The sequence below is a fragment of the Sebastes fasciatus genome, chromosome 23 (assembly GCF_043250625.1).
Source record: "Sebastes fasciatus isolate fSebFas1 chromosome 23, fSebFas1.pri, whole genome shotgun sequence".
In the NCBI taxonomy this organism is placed as follows: Eukaryota; Metazoa; Chordata; class Actinopteri; order Perciformes; family Sebastidae; genus Sebastes; species Sebastes fasciatus.
Window position 1 is genome coordinate 8,621,928 of NC_133817.1, and position 18,195 is coordinate 8,640,122.

At 40.8% G+C, this 18,195-nt stretch overlaps 1 protein-coding gene across 10 annotated transcripts in view; it reads right to left on the reverse strand.

Moving 5' to 3' along the window:
- Positions 1–18,195, reverse strand: part of celf2 (cugbp, Elav-like family member 2) — a 227,379-nt gene that overhangs the window by 179,500 nt on the left and 29,684 nt on the right. For 9 of the 10 annotated variants that reach the window (XM_074625738.1, XM_074625692.1, XM_074625701.1 and 6 more), the window contains exon 2: positions 67–102. In XM_074625738.1, the coding sequence (XP_074481839.1) occupies positions 67–102 (36 nt within the window). Of the gene's footprint in view, positions 1–66; positions 103–7,680; positions 7,786–18,195 lie in introns of those variants that run through there. The other variant, XM_074625708.1, reaches the window with a different exon arrangement.

The following is an 18,195-nucleotide window of genomic DNA, read 5'->3' on the forward strand; positions in this document are numbered from 1 at the left end:
AATAGAAGAGGAGCGAAGGGTTAAAGTGAAAAAGATAGATAAAGAATAAAAGATGTAGAACAGTACCTTTGTATCGGCCCAGAGAGGTCGCTGGCGTCCTGCCTGCAAGACAAGAAGAAAACGATTTACTAAAACATGAAAAGTATAAACTAATGTTAAAAACGACTTAACATAAGTAACAAAAAGTAATCAAATCATTCAGTCATATTCAGTGTTAACAAAGGTAAGCATCTCATTCCCGCTAACCTTCAAGGCCTTTACACACCAGGGGCATGGTGAATAAACAACACGAAAATGCGGAAAAACTCGCTTGCTAATATTTTATGTCTAAAACTTTTATTGTGAAAGGTAAGAAAGGAAGAAGTGGATCTGGTATGCGCTGCTTTTGTCAAGGTTAAAAGGAGTAATAAAGATTGCCGTCCTGGTTCGGACTACAGAGCCTCTGTGTTGTGTTTCATAAATATAGGCGCATCTCAACCCGTTCTGCCCAACGTGATCGGTTGATGCTTTTATTTATGGTGCAAAAGCTCAGAAAAACACTTTTTCACCAGGTAATATTAACGTTCCGTGTGAAAGTATTCATGACAAAAACAACAATCAGAAAAAAAATAATGACGTGCGAATTTATTGCACGAAAAAACGCTGCCAGTTTTTAAAGGCCTTTATTATATCACTTTACGCTGATGATATTCTGCTATTAGTATGGTCACCGGTAAGAAATCTCCTCCATGCTGGAAGTGACAAATCGACACAAATAGTCTCCCAAATGGCAGTGACTGACTATTTGGTTTATAGAAATATTTTTTGTGATCAAATTTGTATTGCTTTTACATTATTTAAACACAAACACTGCAGCAAGACGATAAAACAAAGCCACATATAATGTAACATTAATTGTTTCTCCCCAGTTGCATTCAGATGTCAGTAGCTACAGTACAGCTATGGTGACAAAACTCTTCACAAACTGCTTCTACTAAAACTTTTCCCAGATTACGATTGCATCATTTGTACACAATGCCCCCGTTGACTGCTGCCTGTTTCCAAACCGAATCTACGGCACTACAGAGGAGCTTTTTTTAATTTTAGTTAAGCTTCTTTTGAACAGTGGAAATAAAAACAGTTGGGCGCCGATGAAGGCAGCGTTTTCTGGAAATATGATACAAATCACAAGATACTGGCACAACAAAACACACACACACACACATACTGAGCCATCTAAATAGTAAATTGGTCTAGTCTGTCCTTGGGAACAGTAGAGAAACTTGTTCGTTCCACTGGGTTTTCTCTATAATTCCCTTCTGTTTCCTCTTTCTCTCTTCTTCCCTTTTTGTTTTATCCCTCCCTCCAATCCTCTGTTCCTCTTCCACTGCATGTAAATAAATTGGTCCCCAGGCCCCACCACTACACACTAGACTAGTGTGTGTGTGTGTGTGTGTGTGTGTGTGTGCCAGCATTACACTCAATGCTACACAAACACACAACCCTCCAGAGCTCTGAATTGCACCGAATTAGTCCGGGTTTTATGTCACAGAGGTAAATAAAATAATAATGAATTAACAATGCCGTCATTAATAACCAGTGTGTGTGTGTGTGTGTGTGTGTGTGTGTGTGTGTGTGCATATTATGATGAAATGCTGGGAAAAAACTCCTTGCTCCTCCTCAACACAGTGGCCAATCACCGCTATCGCCACTCTTTGCATTTCAAAGACACTCTTGTCTGTTTCATCTTCGACCACAGAACACTCATCCTGTTATCCTGCCTCACACACACACACACACACGATAGCCACCTCCGCTTCAGTCCATTCTCCCCATGCCATGAATTATGAAACAGGCTAAATGGAACATCAAACACACACTGCTCGCACTCACAGGTCTTACACACCACACACACACACATACAAAGAACACACTCATAAACTACTACACATTAAAAAACTCCACTACACACACCATCTCTCATATTTCTGAATCTACATACAGATATACAAGCAAAACGTTTACACAGCACAGATCTTATTACTTATTAACTGGCTGCAGCTTAAATGTAACAGTTATAAAGACCCTAATAAACCTTCATTAGATAACTTTATGAGTATGAGACAGTCAAACCACCAGAGCTCCTCTTATTTACTTGATATTCAGTCGAGGACGATGAAATCTGAGGATATAACATTCAAGACACGTCAGTAGTTTAAATTTGTAAGTGTGGGATTTTAAAAAGTGCAATATTTGCCAGTTATGTGTCTAAATTTGATTTATCCTGAAACATTTTAATTTGAGAAGTAATTTACTGTCATGTTCAGTTAAAAAAGTCATCTGATTTTATGACCATTAGGATTAAATAGCTCCACTTGTTTCTGGTTTTGCTGTTTTACTTGTTGAAACTTCACTACAATATTCAAGATTTTTTTTTTTTTTTTTAATATCTATATTATTATTTATTCCTTATTTATTTATTTATTACTTTTTGTACTACTTCTTTATATTTTGAATTTATTACATATTTTTTTTATTACTTATTTATATTTTTTAATCATTACATTTTTATTTTTTGTATTACTTATTTATAATTTTTATTTATTTTTATTTATTAAATGTTTAATTAATAAAAATTTTACATTTGTATTTAAAACTTATGTATTTTGTATTATTATTTTTATGTTTTATTATTTATTATTACTATTACCATTATTATTACCATTTTTTCTCCTTTTATTTTATAATACTGATTGCTACAGGCATGTGAAGACATCACCTTGCATATATGATAATATTGTGTAAATTATCAGTGCTTCCTAAATCATTTTATATATACAGTTATGGTTACAGAGACTTTCTCCACCTCCCTACACCCGTAGTTTGCCAAAAAAAGAGACAAAACTCACAATAAACCAAGTTAAAGATTTTCTTTAAATTTTCTATAGAAATGATTTTAGCCACAATAATCGTGCAGTGAAAATCTGATATGGTGACAGCCCTAGTTTAAAACATTCCCCTCCATCACAGTCAAATAAAGCCCTTTAAAATGTATATTGGATTACCTCAAAGAAGTCTAAATACCCTTTAAAATCCAATTGGATTACCTCTGAAATGCACTGGCACAAGGTTTAAAACAAGGCTGTTTGTCTCAGTTAATAACACGTTGACATTTCAGAGAAACATGTTTTTTTACAGGACATTTGTTTGTGTGGAAATGTCTTGAAAAGCCTTTTCAAAATCCTAAATTACCGCAGTGACTATTATTGCCCAAGAGACCACTTTAGGTCTGGACAGTATCTTACCCTTTCAACATTTTGCTCTGAACAGAATCTTATTAGCGGCCTCCATTACAGAGCTACTTAAAAAATAAACATCTCTTTACAAAGCCAGTGATGATTTTCTTTAGATCTAATTCAACAGTATCAATTGCCCCTTGTTGGTCTGCATAAGTCGAGCCGACAAGATTTGGGTCAGAATTGATCACTGGGATGGAAGCAGATGGGAAAACAGCGTCCAGGTGGAAGCGGGCCAGACGTATGCTTCACGACGGACAGCTTTTTGGCGGCGCGGCATGAACCCGAGCACAAACTCCTGCAGGCCTCGCGCCGCTGCGGGCCTGGCGGAGACGCAAAACGAAGCTGAAACGTGAGGGACTCCTGCGGGCGGCGTTGCCAGAGCCGTCGCTAAGACGGAGCAGGTGGCAGGACCCGGCGAGTACCACGGGCATATTTGGACACACACTCTGCATTAGTACTACATGCGGGGAGACACTATGAGCCAGCTGTCACGACACTTCTAAACACCACCGGTGACAACGAGAGCGTTCCCATGTTGGGGCTTTTTAAAGTGATTTCCCCCCTCTGCCTCTCTGTTTCTTTTTAACACACACAAACAGTATTGGACTATTGGAAGTGCTTCTACTGTATGATGGTGTAAAACACAAGATACCGTGTTAACCCCCTATGGGATTGGTATTAACCCATTGTCAATGGAGCAAGAAACCAGGTTACTGGGAGAAATCAGGTTACAGAGGGAAATCAGAGAATGAGTTCACATGCACTGCAGTAACCTGGTTACTGCACTACCTCTGTTTGCAATGTGTCTGAATATTCCTGTTGAGCTGCTGAAACCAATTTATTTATTCTTCTTTTTGGTTTTGTCTTCTGTTTTTAGGCAAATTTAGGATTTAGAGTGTCCAAGGTGACATCTTCAAATTGCTTATTTTGTCTGAATAAAATGCAATTCTTACAGAAATCTCCAAATCTCAATATTTGTTTTTAGTTTTCTATGGTGTTCCTCAAGGTCTTGGTGTCTTAATGTGTTTTTTTGGAGGTATTATTGATAATTTTTGGTCAATTCTCGAGTATAAAAATATGGTTAAATGTAGCACCAAATCTGTGTAACAAATGGTATCAAGGCAAACATTGCTGCAACAACTTATGAGACATAAGTAAGCATAGGAATGGCCATCATATACTTATTAGTTGTTTTAGTCAAATTTGGGGTTTAAAGGGTCCAAGGTGACATCTGCAAAATGCTTGTTTTGTCTGAATAGCGGTACAAAACTAAAAGATATTCAATTGATACTGTAACTATATAACACAGAGAAACGCTGCTTATTGACCGATCGATTAATTATTCAATTTGATATTTTGTCTTTTTACTCTAGCTCAGTCTCTCTTTCGACCAGTGGTGAAAGTACATTTATTCAAGTACTGCGCTCAAGTACTGTACTTGTACTTTACTTTTTCTACTTCTACTCCACTACATCTTATTGGTGAATATTGTACTTTTAATCCACTACATTGATTTAATAACTTTAGTTAATTCAGAGATTCAGATTATTAAAAGAAAGTACAATCAACTAATAAATGGTGATGTATTAATACAGATTAAACTACCCAGAAATATGTAAAGTCATTAAAATAACCTTTGCATTAAAGTGATGAACACATTAATGCATCAATAATATATTATATATCATTCTGAATAATGAGTACTTTTACTTTTGGTACTTTGCCTTTGAAATTAAGATTTTATACTGGGCGAGGACAAAATATTTTTTATGTTTTTGTTTTTAATGCTTCTCCATTGTTACCCCCATGGTAATATAGTTTAGTTTACCTATAACAGATTCATATTCCTTAGATTCTTACTTTTCACATGAGACCAAATATATGCATCTAAGCCTTATGGTTGAGGAGCTACTCCTGATTCATTTCAGGTAGTTATTTTAGGCATTTTCCGAGGAATATGGCTTAACAGGTTAAGTGTTGATGCTGATACTTTTGTACTTTTACGTAAGTAAAGATTTGAATGCAGGACTTTTACTTGTAACACAGTATTTCTACCCTGTGGTATTAGTACTTTTACTGGAGTATAAGATCTGAGTACTTCCACCGCTGCTTTCTCTCCTTCATCATCCTCCTCCTCCTCCTCTCTGCAGCCCATTTGTGTGTCATTCTAACACTTTCTCTTTCAAACACTTCTCTCCTTCTCACCTGCCATCCTGCCTCTCACATATACACACAACCGGCTTCACCCACAATCCCCGACCAATCAACACATCCAAGCACACATCTTTAAAAAACGATAAATACATTCACACACTTGTGAATGTCACACCTTCCCCAAGACTTCCCACTTCTTCTTCCTTCTTCATCTTAATCTTATCTCCATCGCAGGTGCGTTTGCTCGTGTGTGTGTGTGTGTGTGTGTGTGAGACAGCCAGTGTCATTCTGGCAAACTGTGCCAGGTCTTAAGATGTCAGATGTGGGCTGCTGGCCCGCCTCCAGATGGATCTAAACTCTCCCATTGGAGGATGAGTCTCGTGGATGGTCCGTGCCAAAACGCCGAAGGGGAGACGAGGATTGGATGAAATGGAGACCCGGGCGACACCGGCGAGCTGCCGCTTCATTAATCATCCTCCGACTGATGCTGCGCTCATGACACAGCTCGGAGTGACTCAACAGTATGTGACACTGTTAAGATTTTACTCATTAAGGGATATTTCACCAAAAATCTACCTGTAGGCTTTAAATGATGCCCTGCAAAGAAGTCCTGAAACCTTTAAAGATCTTGTCACCGTTAAAACCCATTAGCTGGGACTCAAATCGGATACTTCCGTTAGTATACTTCCATGTAGTACACGTCTTTTGTGCACTCACTGCACTATGAGTTTTTACTCATAAACTCACTGCATTTTGCCATAATACTCAGTGTGAACGCACTCAAAATAGCAAGTGTAAGTACAGACGTACACGAATAGAGACAGCAAATTGTATGAATTCAGCTTCCATTCACCACCAATGAGCAAACAACAAACCTTCTACAGCCACGTTCCCATTGGTTAACACATGCTAAAGCAGCACTGGCATTTCATAAGGACAAATAAACATCAGGATTGTTTGATGTCAGTGCGGAAACTATACGACGCCATAATAAAACATTATGTTACAGTCTATTCAATCAGCAATTCAAATGGAACGACTCTACAGTTTGATGCAGGGATTGCTGGGAAATGGCCATTACGCCGTAATACGCGGCAGTAAAACTGTGCATGTGTGCAGCTATAAAAAGAGACTCAAACAAGTGCCTTCATTTACTGCGTGTGTGTGTGTGTCTGCATGTGCACACACAAGCGAGTGCACGTGTGTTAGCATGCGTTCATGCATGCACGTGTGACATATTGAGGACATTTAAATGCAGCGAGAGAAACGACCTGAGTGGTGCAGGGTGAACAATAGGGAGCAGTGGTGGTAGTGTGTTAGGCCTCATTTACCTCGTGATATTCAAAGGGCACGCAGGCGCACACACAAACACACACACAAACACACACACATACATACATGCACGTTGTATGTGTGTGTGTGTGTTGCACTGCAAATTGTACAACAACTTAAACTCAGTGAAGGAGAGACTCCTGAATCATCCATCATGCCTGTGGGAGAGGAGAGGAGACGAGACCTCCCCTCTTTTTGTCTCTCCCTCCTCCTCCTCTTTAATAATAACCCCCCTCCCCTTCATCCCACCTTCTCCCCCGCCCCTCCTTCTTTTTCCCCCATTTAATAACAACAGATCAGCTCCATTAGCCCAGACCTCCTCACACATGCAAATGAGGCCGGCGTTATGGAGGCACGCCTCACGCATTACTGATGCCGCCCTCCCCGACCCGTCACCGCTCACACACAACACAATAAACTCTTCATGTGTGTGTATGTTAGAGAGAGAGAGAGCGAGAGAGGGATATGTGTGTGTGTGTGTGTGTGTGTGTGTGTGTGTGTGTGTGTTACAGCGGTGGTTAAATTGAGATGCATTAAGGTTTTTGATTGGGGCGACGGATACGACGCCGGTGTGTGCGGAGCCGAGAGCGAGGGCATTAGCGGGTGGCCGGATGATAACATCGTGCAGAGTGAACACGGAGAGGGAGGGAGGACGAAGGTTGTTGGAGACGGGATAGAGGGGAAAACAGTCGGCTGTGAATTTATCTGCCGTTTCCGTTTTTAAAAAGGCCTCCGCTCTCGTAGGTGGCACTGTGGCTTCAATAAGTACAGAAGTCTCGGGGAGGATTTTTGGAACACATTTCAGCCGGTAAACAGTTTTTCCAATGTCAAAGCTAACGGAGCGGCACATATTTACAAGCGGGGACGGGAGCCAAATGTGAGATAAAAGCAGGCAGGATCAGAAATATAGGCTTACTGGCAGGTCCGGGTGTAGACAGACCGGCAGGTTCAGGTCCAGGTAAAGGGGTAAAAGAAGCTCCGACACACGAACAGAAAGCAGCAGAGGAACTATGGTGGTCTGGCAGGGAATGAATGGAACCAGGCTGAAGTGTGTACAGTACTGAGAGGCTGACGAGGGAGTGAGATGCAGGTGAGTGGGAGGGGGGGAGAAGGTCAGGTTGATGAGGAAAGTGGGACCAGGTGTGTGTGGATGGGTGGGGCAGTCAGGTGATGGGGGAAGGAGGGAAAGTCAGAGGACACCTGGATGGAGAATGACAATGAAGGGGCCAGTGGGATAGAGAATATGGCTGGAGAATAGACTCATAACAATGTTGCGTTCAAGACAACTCAGAACTCAAGAATTCCTGACATCCTACTAGAAAAAGTACAATGGAACGGCAACTCAAAGTCGGAGTTCATACTTGTAAACTCGAAGCAAATTCATCTACCCTGACTCCATGAAGAAACAGTTATCTTCTCTGCACAAAAGTTATTCTTTTTCACGGTTAACCATGTTTTTTGTTGACGTTTGGCGACATGCACCTGGAACGCTCGGTGGTCGGAAGTTGGACATTTCAACTGGGATAATTCCGAACTCAGAGTTGTCTAGAACGCAGCATTACAGATATAAATCATCCTCATGGCATGTCATGACATGAATGATTTTAAGACAGCCCCTCAGCCAATCAGAAAGCGGTGAAATTGTACTAAAAAACACTGAAATGACATTGTGAGCAACAGCCGTCAAGTTTAATTGTGTGGTGGAGCAATGCAGTGGAGCATCTAACGGTTTAAGTGGATGCATCGGTGGAGGGGGCCGTAGAGGTGGACGGTTGAGGGACTTGAGTCAGGATCAGGTGAAAACAAATGGATTAGAGCTGCACCAACTATTTTTCTAATCGATTTAAATAATTTTTTAAGAAAAAAAAGGTCTAAATTCTCTGATTGCAGCTTCTTAAATGTGAATATTTTCTGGTTTCTTTATGACAGTAAACTGAATAGCTTTGAGTTGTGGACAATTGAGGACGTCATCTCGGGCTTTGGGAAACACTGATTGACATTTTTCAACATTTTATAGACCGAGCAAACTAACCGATTAATCGAGAAAATAATTGTTAAGTTGCAGCCACTAAAATGGATGTGAAAACTGTATGAATGTAAACATATGTGAGTGCTACAGTTGAGACTAAACAGGGAACCTCCATCCTGTCCTGCCACCTTGTTAGCCTTGACGGATGTGCAACATAATTGAGCTGAAATGATGGTTTGTCATAATTGGAAATAATTACGGCTCTTTTGTTTGCCACGTTGTTCCATGTGAAGCCTTTCATTAGCAGGTTCAATACCAGCTCCTTGCTTTTGTCCACTCCAGAAAACGGAAATCAGTCACGTCCTTATCCGCCCTTCTTGCTGCTGCTCTTTCAAAACTACGCGTTTGATGAATAAACTTCACTTCCCTAAACAATCATTCCTGGCAGCCGGTCGGCGGTTACTTAGCGCCAAGTCCCCGGTGACAAGGTGCCTCATAAAAGGCCACCATATCAGATCTATCGCTGTCCGTGTGAATGTGGGCCGATAAAAGCAGCCGGGGGGAATAAATCAATATCGTGAATGCCAGTTCATCAGATTGGGAGGTAGCTCAGACGGCGGAATCTCAACCACTAATCTCTTTAATAGTCTGATATTACATTTTAATCCCAGTCTGATTCCTTCACTCTTTGGTTGAGGCTGTCTGCCGGATGCCTGTCAAGCAGTGAGGGGGAGGAGGACGGTAAACAGAGGAAGAGAGGTTGGAAATCAGGTGGATTAAAGAGAGGGAAGGGAAGTGGAGAAAAGAGAAATGGTTGGTTTACGGAGCGTCGTGGCGCGCTGCCATATCAAGTGTGAATTTACAGTGCGGGTTGATGGACTGTGAGAGACGGAGAGGCAATAAAGTGATGTCGATGAGGACCGAGGACAAATTGATATGATCATAACATGTCACATTAAAGACGGCCCTGCCATCCATCAACATGATAAAAGGCCTCCTTCATTTTAACACTAACACCATTGATCTCAATGCTTCACTTAGCCAACCGCTAACCACTTATGATAACTATCATTATCCAGTGACGGGGATGGTGACGATCTATCAGCGTCCACAACAAAAAAAAAGAAAAGAAAAGATCACTAATTCACTGACAGGCCCCTTATCTCGGAGAGGAATTAGGTAGAAGAAGAGAATTATCTCTCGTCTCATTATGTCATAAAATAATGTGATGGTGATGAAATGACAGCGGAGGGAGGAGAGGGTGTGTAAAGAGACACGGTTGTTAAGTATGATTTGAGGAGAGAAAAGTCAACACACTTCACCAGAAATCCTCCTCACTTCACTACGAGTGGTTTTTGTGTGTTGTTTTTAGCAGAAGGATGGAGGATGGAGGATGGAGGATGGAGGGCTAATGCCTTCAGAGAGGAAAAAGCAGCATTGACGATAACACCAAACATGCTTTTAAATCACCCCTGAGCAAATCAGTAAATCAATATCAATTAGGCTGTGAAAGAGCCCAAATGGACAACTGGCTTTGTTTTAACTAATGAAGTCTGTGGAGAATCCCATCCGTCCTGCTTTCCCCCCCCACACACACTCTTCACTAGCTGCCACCCCCTTGTCTCATTACCACCATGACAATGTGGATAAAAACCCACACTGACAGATATAGATACACAAACTCAGAGGCACTTGATGTCGTAGATTTTAAACAATAATTTGTCTCAAATCACTGACTTCTTAAAAATCTTACTTTGGCCAGCAGCTCATCATTAACCTATAATAGGATGAATATTATAGTTTGATTGACCCCACTAGGCATAAATGTGTATTTCACTGTCTTCTGCAAAACATTTCCAAACATAAATGACAGTATATTTCTAGTTTTATAAGGGATTACTGTCATACTTGCCAACCATGAGAAGTTAAAGGTCCCATGTTATGCAAATTTTCAGGTTCATACTTGTATTTTGTGTTTCTACTAGAACATGTTTACATGCTGTAATGTTAAAAAAAAACTTTATTTTCCTCATACTGTCTGTCTGAATATACCTGTCTTCATGCTCTGTCTGAAACGCTCCGTTTCAGCGCATTTTGACGGAATTGCAACAGAATTGCGTTGCTAGGCAACAGCTTGGGTCCATGTGTACTTCCTGAGCTGATGATATTCACATACACCGCAACCAGGAATAAACTGGGACACATTTAGAATGTTTACGTTTAAAACCGTGTAAAGGGTCTAAATATTGTATATTCGTGACATCACTAATGGGCAGAAATCCTGACAGCTTGTTTCAAATGCAGAGTTTCTGAATACGGGCTGTGTGTATTTCCCTGTGGATTGAGTGTTTCGATACTTTCACAGTATTTATGTAGGACTTAAGCCTGCTTTATAATAAACAAACATGAAAATCTCACTTTTTTTATAATATGGGACCTTTAAAAAAGAGAGGATTTCAAAACCAAAGCGAGGGTTTGGTTAAATTAATTGGTTAAATCGATAATAAAAGGATTCACTAATTAGTTAGAACTTGGGTCATAGATTTGGGTGTCATTTCTATTGGCTAATTGCTGTGATCTCAGAACATAGCAACATCGCTAAAGAGTCCAATGAGGCGAGAAACACGAGCAACTAACGGAACAGAAGTTGTTGAAAGTTTGAGAGTCATTGCTACAAAGATTTGGATATAGTTTTCACTGAGTGACACACACACACACACACACACACACACACACACACACACACACACACACACACACACACACACACACACACACACACACACACACACACACACACACACACACACACACACACACACACACACACACACACGCCATCCCTGGCAGGCAGCATGCAGCGAGGCTGCTCAGGGTTGCCATATCATTTTAAACATCCATCAGCTCAGCAGAGATATCATATTAGCTCCTCATCTGCATACGGCGCCGACAGAATGACAAACGAGAGAGAGAGAGAGAGAGAGAGAGAGAGAGGGAGCGCTCTCTCCTCCTCTCCTCCGTCGTCGTCGCTCCTCTTACATGGCTGCCTTTTCACCCCTCCGCTCCCCTCTCTGCTCCCTCTATCTCCTTATCCCTCCCTTCTAACCTCCCAAATTGGATCAACACCGCCGGCGGCGCGTGTGTGAAAGTGTGTGCGCGCATTGTTGCAGTGTAATCACATCTTTTAAATGGAAAAAGGGGATGAATCTCGGGAGGAACGATGACCACAGGGCCCATATCTGACTCTCCGGTGCCCCCATTGGCACTCTTTGTATCTCCGTATACTCCATCACACTCGCTTTCACTGAGCAATCTAACATTCTCAAAAAACTTCTATTCCTTACAAATCCGGCCTTTTTTACTCCCCAACTTTCTGTCCGCAAACTTTTTAAACCTTGTGCTGCTGTAGTTTTATACATTCAGCCAATTTCCTCTAGACAACTAAGATTTCCGCTGTCTCAGCTGTGTTGACATACAGTATGTACAATATTGTGACTATTAGTCCCCAGAAGTCTGAGTAAGACCATTTAGCATTTCATAATTGTATAAAGTGATACTATCTCCAATTACCCTGCTTATGGAGTGCTCCAGTAGGCCAACCAAGAAGTTAACATCGCCCTGGTTCCCTTCACAAAACGCCAATGGGATTGTTCCAAATAAACCGGTAAAGTGATCCCTGTGTCTTTACTGCTTTAGCTCTAAAAATGTTCACAAAATTGATTTGAATGCACTTTTACAAGCACTCCAAGGACTAACAATGCCCCCAAATCGCTGCTTGTGCTGGGTAGTTTTCCCAAAATGCAGCTTTTCACGTGCTGGGAGCTTAAGCTAAATGCTAGAGTTTGTTTTTAATATACTGTACGTAGTGAGGTCTCCCTGGAAAGCTGATGAAATGAAGTAAATTGAAATCGAAATTGAGTTTCGTAACGACGTTTACTCTACGCTTAACCAGAACATGGGTCCTTTGGCGATATGCAGAAACCTGTGAGAACACTTTAAAGTTACTGTGAGGAACTTTTAACTGGTTATGAAACAGTCTCAATTTAATACTGACGCCTCTTTATGACCTATATAAGTAAATGAGACCATCAGCGAGAAGATTGGCTATTTCTATAGGGAAGGGAGACACGGGAGAACCAGGACCAGACCCAGTAAAATGAGGTTTTCTAAAGGGACTCTGGTGCTCAGAGACACCTGGGGCTGCAACTAATGATTATTTTCATTATCGATTAATCTGCAGATTATTTTCTAGATTATTCAATAATAATAATAATTATTCAATTATTCGTCTATAAAAATGTCAGAAAATAGTAAAAAAAACAGTCCTTCCCAGGTTTTCAAAGTCCTAGTTGATGTCTTTAAATGTCTAGTTTTGTCAGTCCAAAACCCAGAGAGAGAAAACCAGGAAACCTCCATACTTGAGAGGCTGAAATCAGCATTTTCTGCCATTTTTGCATGAAAATTACTTTAACGATTAATTGATTATTAAAGTAGTTGGCTTTAATTTTTCTGTAAATCGACTAATCAACTAATTGACTAATCGTTGCAGCTCCAGAAACCCTCCAATTTTTGCCCAAAGGGACCACCAAAATCAACACAAAATGAAAGTCCCTCGTAGTAACTTTTAGTAAAATGTATAAAGATGAGTTTTTACCTGATTCTATTTTACCCAACTTTATTTATTTTCCTGTTTTTTCACTAGAACTGGTCTCAACCATTATTTTTTATCTGGTCCAGTTTAATATCTTCCATTTACCTAGCAGTGTTTCCATTTACTTTAATTGGAATTGGTTTTAATTTGTTGCCTTGTATGACGCACTCATAGACTGTATACAGTATAAGAAGTGGACGTAGTCACGTCACCCGTTGGTTTGAGGACTACGTTTTTGAAGCCATGAGTTCAGCATTTTTGGCCATCGCCATCATGGTTTTTGTCCGTCGCCATCTTGTTTTTTTGCAATCAGAAGTGACACAAGAGGGTGGAGCTAGTAAGTACAACCGAATACTGAATATTTTTAGGTTACAAAAAAGGTTATGTTTAACTTTCATGAACTGAAAACACACTGTGAAAGGGTTAAAGTTCTAATTAGACAAAAACACGGACAAAAACACGGACAACTCCCAGACAGGACAACGCCGTGTTAGCGACCTGTCAATCACAAGGTAACCACGCCCTACAGCATCCCCTGCTTTATGGTCTATTTGACTCTAAATGGGACCATAATTTACTAAATGAACATCATGCTGTATTGAAGAAGACTTGAAACTAGAGATTGAGACCATAAACTCATGTTTACAATGTTTACTGAGGTAATAAATCAAGTGAGAAGTAGACTCATTTTCTCATTGACTTCTATACAATCAGACTTCTTTTAACAACCAGAGGAGTTGCCCCCTGCTGGCTGTTAGAAAGAATGCAAGTATAAGGCACTTCAGCATTGGCTTCACTTCTCAGACTTGCCCACTGGAAGCACTTTGTAGCTCGGTGTTCAAGAAGCGCTTTAAAGATTTGATGTTTCTAAGTCTATCTCTCTCGCCCGCCCTTCCTGCCTTCCCCACATGTTGAGTGAAGAGTAAAGAAGGGCTAGTAGGAGGGTGTCACTCTCGGGCCTCCGCCTCCAACACACAGACATAACAACACTTGTGAGTGGAAAGGCGATATCATAGAAAACTAGAACAATACTCAGGAACGCACTGGTACACAACACCGTGACAATGGCTCTGGATGCTGCAACACAACAGGGAGAGGGGAGAGAGTTAGAGAAAGAGAGAGAGAGAGGGATGAATGCAGTAGTATCCTCAGATCTGAAGGCAAATCCCCCTTGGTGGTAGTTCTGCTCGAGCGGCTGGCACTGACACATGAATATTTCATACTGTTGATGTTTAAATCCCATCATTTGTGATGTGGCGTGTGAGCGTGCGTGGAGATTCATTGAAATGAGGAAGAAGAATGTGTGTGTGCGAGAGAGAAAGACAGTGTGTTGATCTATAATGCATAGTTTCAGTAAGTTCACTTGTGATATGGTCTATTGCATCTGTATTTCAGTATTGTGAAAGGAGTGGACGTGCTCGCGAGTGCATGTGCGCCTTGAAGCGCAGATTGCCCCGCGTTAGCTCATCCATATGCAGCTCAGGCCGTGACACATGAAAACACAGCTAGTACACATGAATATACAGCACGTCCATACATTGACATGCAGAAGAGGGTTTACAGCTCAAGGTTCTCCGCGCGGGTCACGTCAGGCACTGTAAAACCAATTAGTCAACCAGTTTCAGAAACTAGTTCACAATCTAGTTTCTAGAGCACAGAACTAGAACATAAAGGCCTCGTTTCCAGCAGGAGGGAGGGGAGCTGACACGCCGAGACGTCACTGGGCCACAGTTGAGCATCAGGGGCAGAACATCGGCCTTATAGTTTATCCGGTGTGTCCAGTACATGTGGCTCTAGTTGGCCCCGTATCAGTGGCAGAGGCAGTCAGTCAGAGAACTTCTCTTTTTAGACATGTTTAGGTCCAAAGACGTCATGAGGTCTATGTTAAAACTAGGCTCAATTGGACAACAAGTCAGTTGTAAGACATTTGCAAGGTTTCATATAACAAATAGCATTTTAATGACTGTATTCTAACATGCAGTTAGCATGTGCTTCACTTTGAAACAGTCATTCAAACACAGTTAGGGCGGCAACTAACGATTATTTTTATTATCGATTCATCTGCAGATTAATTGATTAATCGTTTGGTCTATGAAATGTCCATCCAAGTTCGTCAAAGTCCAAGATGATGTCTATAATGTCTTGTTTTCTCGGTCCAAAACCCAAGGATATTCAGTTTAATATTATATAAAAAAGAGAAAAGTAGGAAAATCTCCATATTTGAGATAATGAAAACAGCATTTTCTGCAATTTGTGCATGAAAATTATGTTTACGATTAATCGATTATCAAAATAGTTGACAATTATTTTTCTGCAAAGCAAAGGTTATACGCAACCTTGACATCTAAAACCCTTTTTTTTTAACGAAATTTAGTGATATTCAAAGTGGAAACTGTTGGCGATATTGCGCAATTGTGGCCCGTGTGACTATGCGCGGAGGGACTGAGCGCCGAGCCGTACACCTCCAAAATTTTGTAACAACGTAGACAAGGTTGCGCAGGCTATGTTGCAATGATTGGCCCAGAGCAGCGGTCAATCATTTTTCAAAAAGTAGACTAATCTACAACAACAGAGCAAGACTAAAGAGGAGTAGAGGTCCGTTCTTGGGGCCGCTCAGACCGCAATCAGTAGGAACGACCAGATATTTGCGGTGACTGTGCGTGTCGTTCGCATCGTGTCGACCGCAAGAACCATGAAACAGATTTTAGTGTCTTTCTGACTACTGACTAGTTATTTCAGAAGATGTGAGGTGACTCAAAGTGTTTGATAAGTCTGTATTTTGTGTTTTTTTAAGGTTGGCATTGGACGTTTCTGCAAACCACGGATATGTTGAATGGCGACGTTTCTGAACCAAAAAATATGTTTCATAAATACGTTTCAACCTTGTATCACTTGCTCTGATCGAATGCAAAAACATCGACATTCAACGTATCCCTGGTTTGCAGAAACGTTCAATGCCAAAATGTTTTCTTGTCGACACGCTGTTTTTTTCATCAGATTCACAGATTGTGGTTTACTTTGGAAACAGATCCACTTAACTAAGTTTTAGAATAAAAGTTAGTGCACACCCGATGCACAATAAAACAATATGTAATAAAAAGCAGCAGTCGATGATAGCTTTCAACATCTTAGATAACTAACAGCCTGCTTACTTATACATCACGAGTCAAAACAAGTGCTGATGATGTGCCATAAAATCAGAACAATCCATAGACTAGCACGAAATAAAATTTATAATAATTACTGGTCTTGTTTTAGTTGCATCACTTGTGATGTACCTACCAATTAGTGAATCCATTTGATTTTATTAGCAGATTATGGTTTGATTAATAGATCAATTTATCTTCCCACTCTCAGTGGGCTTCAGTCTGCATTACGGAGCCACTCAGAGCCGACCAGACCATTTCTCTTCCAGCTCGTCCCTCGGGCTCATTACTCCATCTCTCCTCCTGACTCCTCAGCCTCTCCTACTTTGTCTTCTTTTCCAGGTAAGCAACACGATCAAACCCAGACTCTCCATTCTGACTTCCAAATGCACAATTTCCCGGCTAATAGAGTGTACTCAGAAATGACTAATCGAATCGGAGCTACCAGGAAAATTAATTTACCATTATGTTCTTCCAAAATTGTAACAGGGAGGGCCGGCAACCTTGTGTAGTACCGCCGCAGGGGAAAGTAAACAATTAGAGACTCGGTGACTAATGAATTCCGTGATTAACGAGTGTGTCGGAGGTAAATCTCTACAAGACTGACACACACGTGCGAGCACGTATGTACAAACAGTTACACACTCGGAGTGAGGCGCTCCTTATCTATACACAGCATTCATGGTTGAAGTGAAAATATTCCGCGCCTCTTCCAAATCCTTTTTCTACCCCCCAACCGCAATTCGTACCCTGCATGGTTAAGTGAAATAGCTGGCATATCCACTCACAGATTTGAGAATGATAGCATTTGCAAAAATCTTGCAGAGTGTGTGTTTACATGCCAGCATGAGAGTGAGAATCGGGATGGAGTGTGTGTGTGGCGAGAGAAGCGAGATAAGGCCAATCTGGTTTGTGTTACAGTCGCAGATAAAGAAAGAGAGAGTGGTGAGGGGGAGATAGTGCAGCGCTGCAGAGGGGTGGCACTCTTAAAGGGTAACTTTGCTATTTTTCATCCAGGATTCTATTTTCACATGTTTTTGTGTCCAAGTGACTAATGGGGACAACGATTTTTGAATTTGGTCTGGTACTGCCGCTAAACGGGACAATATGAAATCGGTGCAACCATGATGGACTTCAGAGCCGATTGGGGGATGTAAAAACACTCTTAACATACCTCACATCACTGGAATATGTGGAAAGATAATCTTTAGAACCATCAAACAATCAGGGCTTTGCTGATGATAGTCAGGAGGGAGGAATCGGGCCCAAATTCAACTTGATTTTCGTGTAGTGTGTACCCGGCAATAGTGTTATCTAAAAGATTTTCAATGTCATGGCTGAATATTTAGATGATTTCCACAATGTGGATGCAACGTGAAGTTTAAGAGCAAGGCTTTTCCGAGCAAGAAACACAATAACAAACAGACCGGATAAAGCGAAAGGTAGGAAAAAGGTTTCATTTCTCTGTGCGGTCCTTTCTAGGGCCATCCCGAATACCATTTTTTGTAAATATATTAAGTATTTGAAGCTTCGCGGCGCAGCACAGCGCACATACCTCTACGCACAACAAACAGCAATATCTGTCTGAGAATAACTTATAATAATAAATATTGAATATGAAAAATGTTATGGGATTATTCCTTATTTCATGGGCAATTTATTATT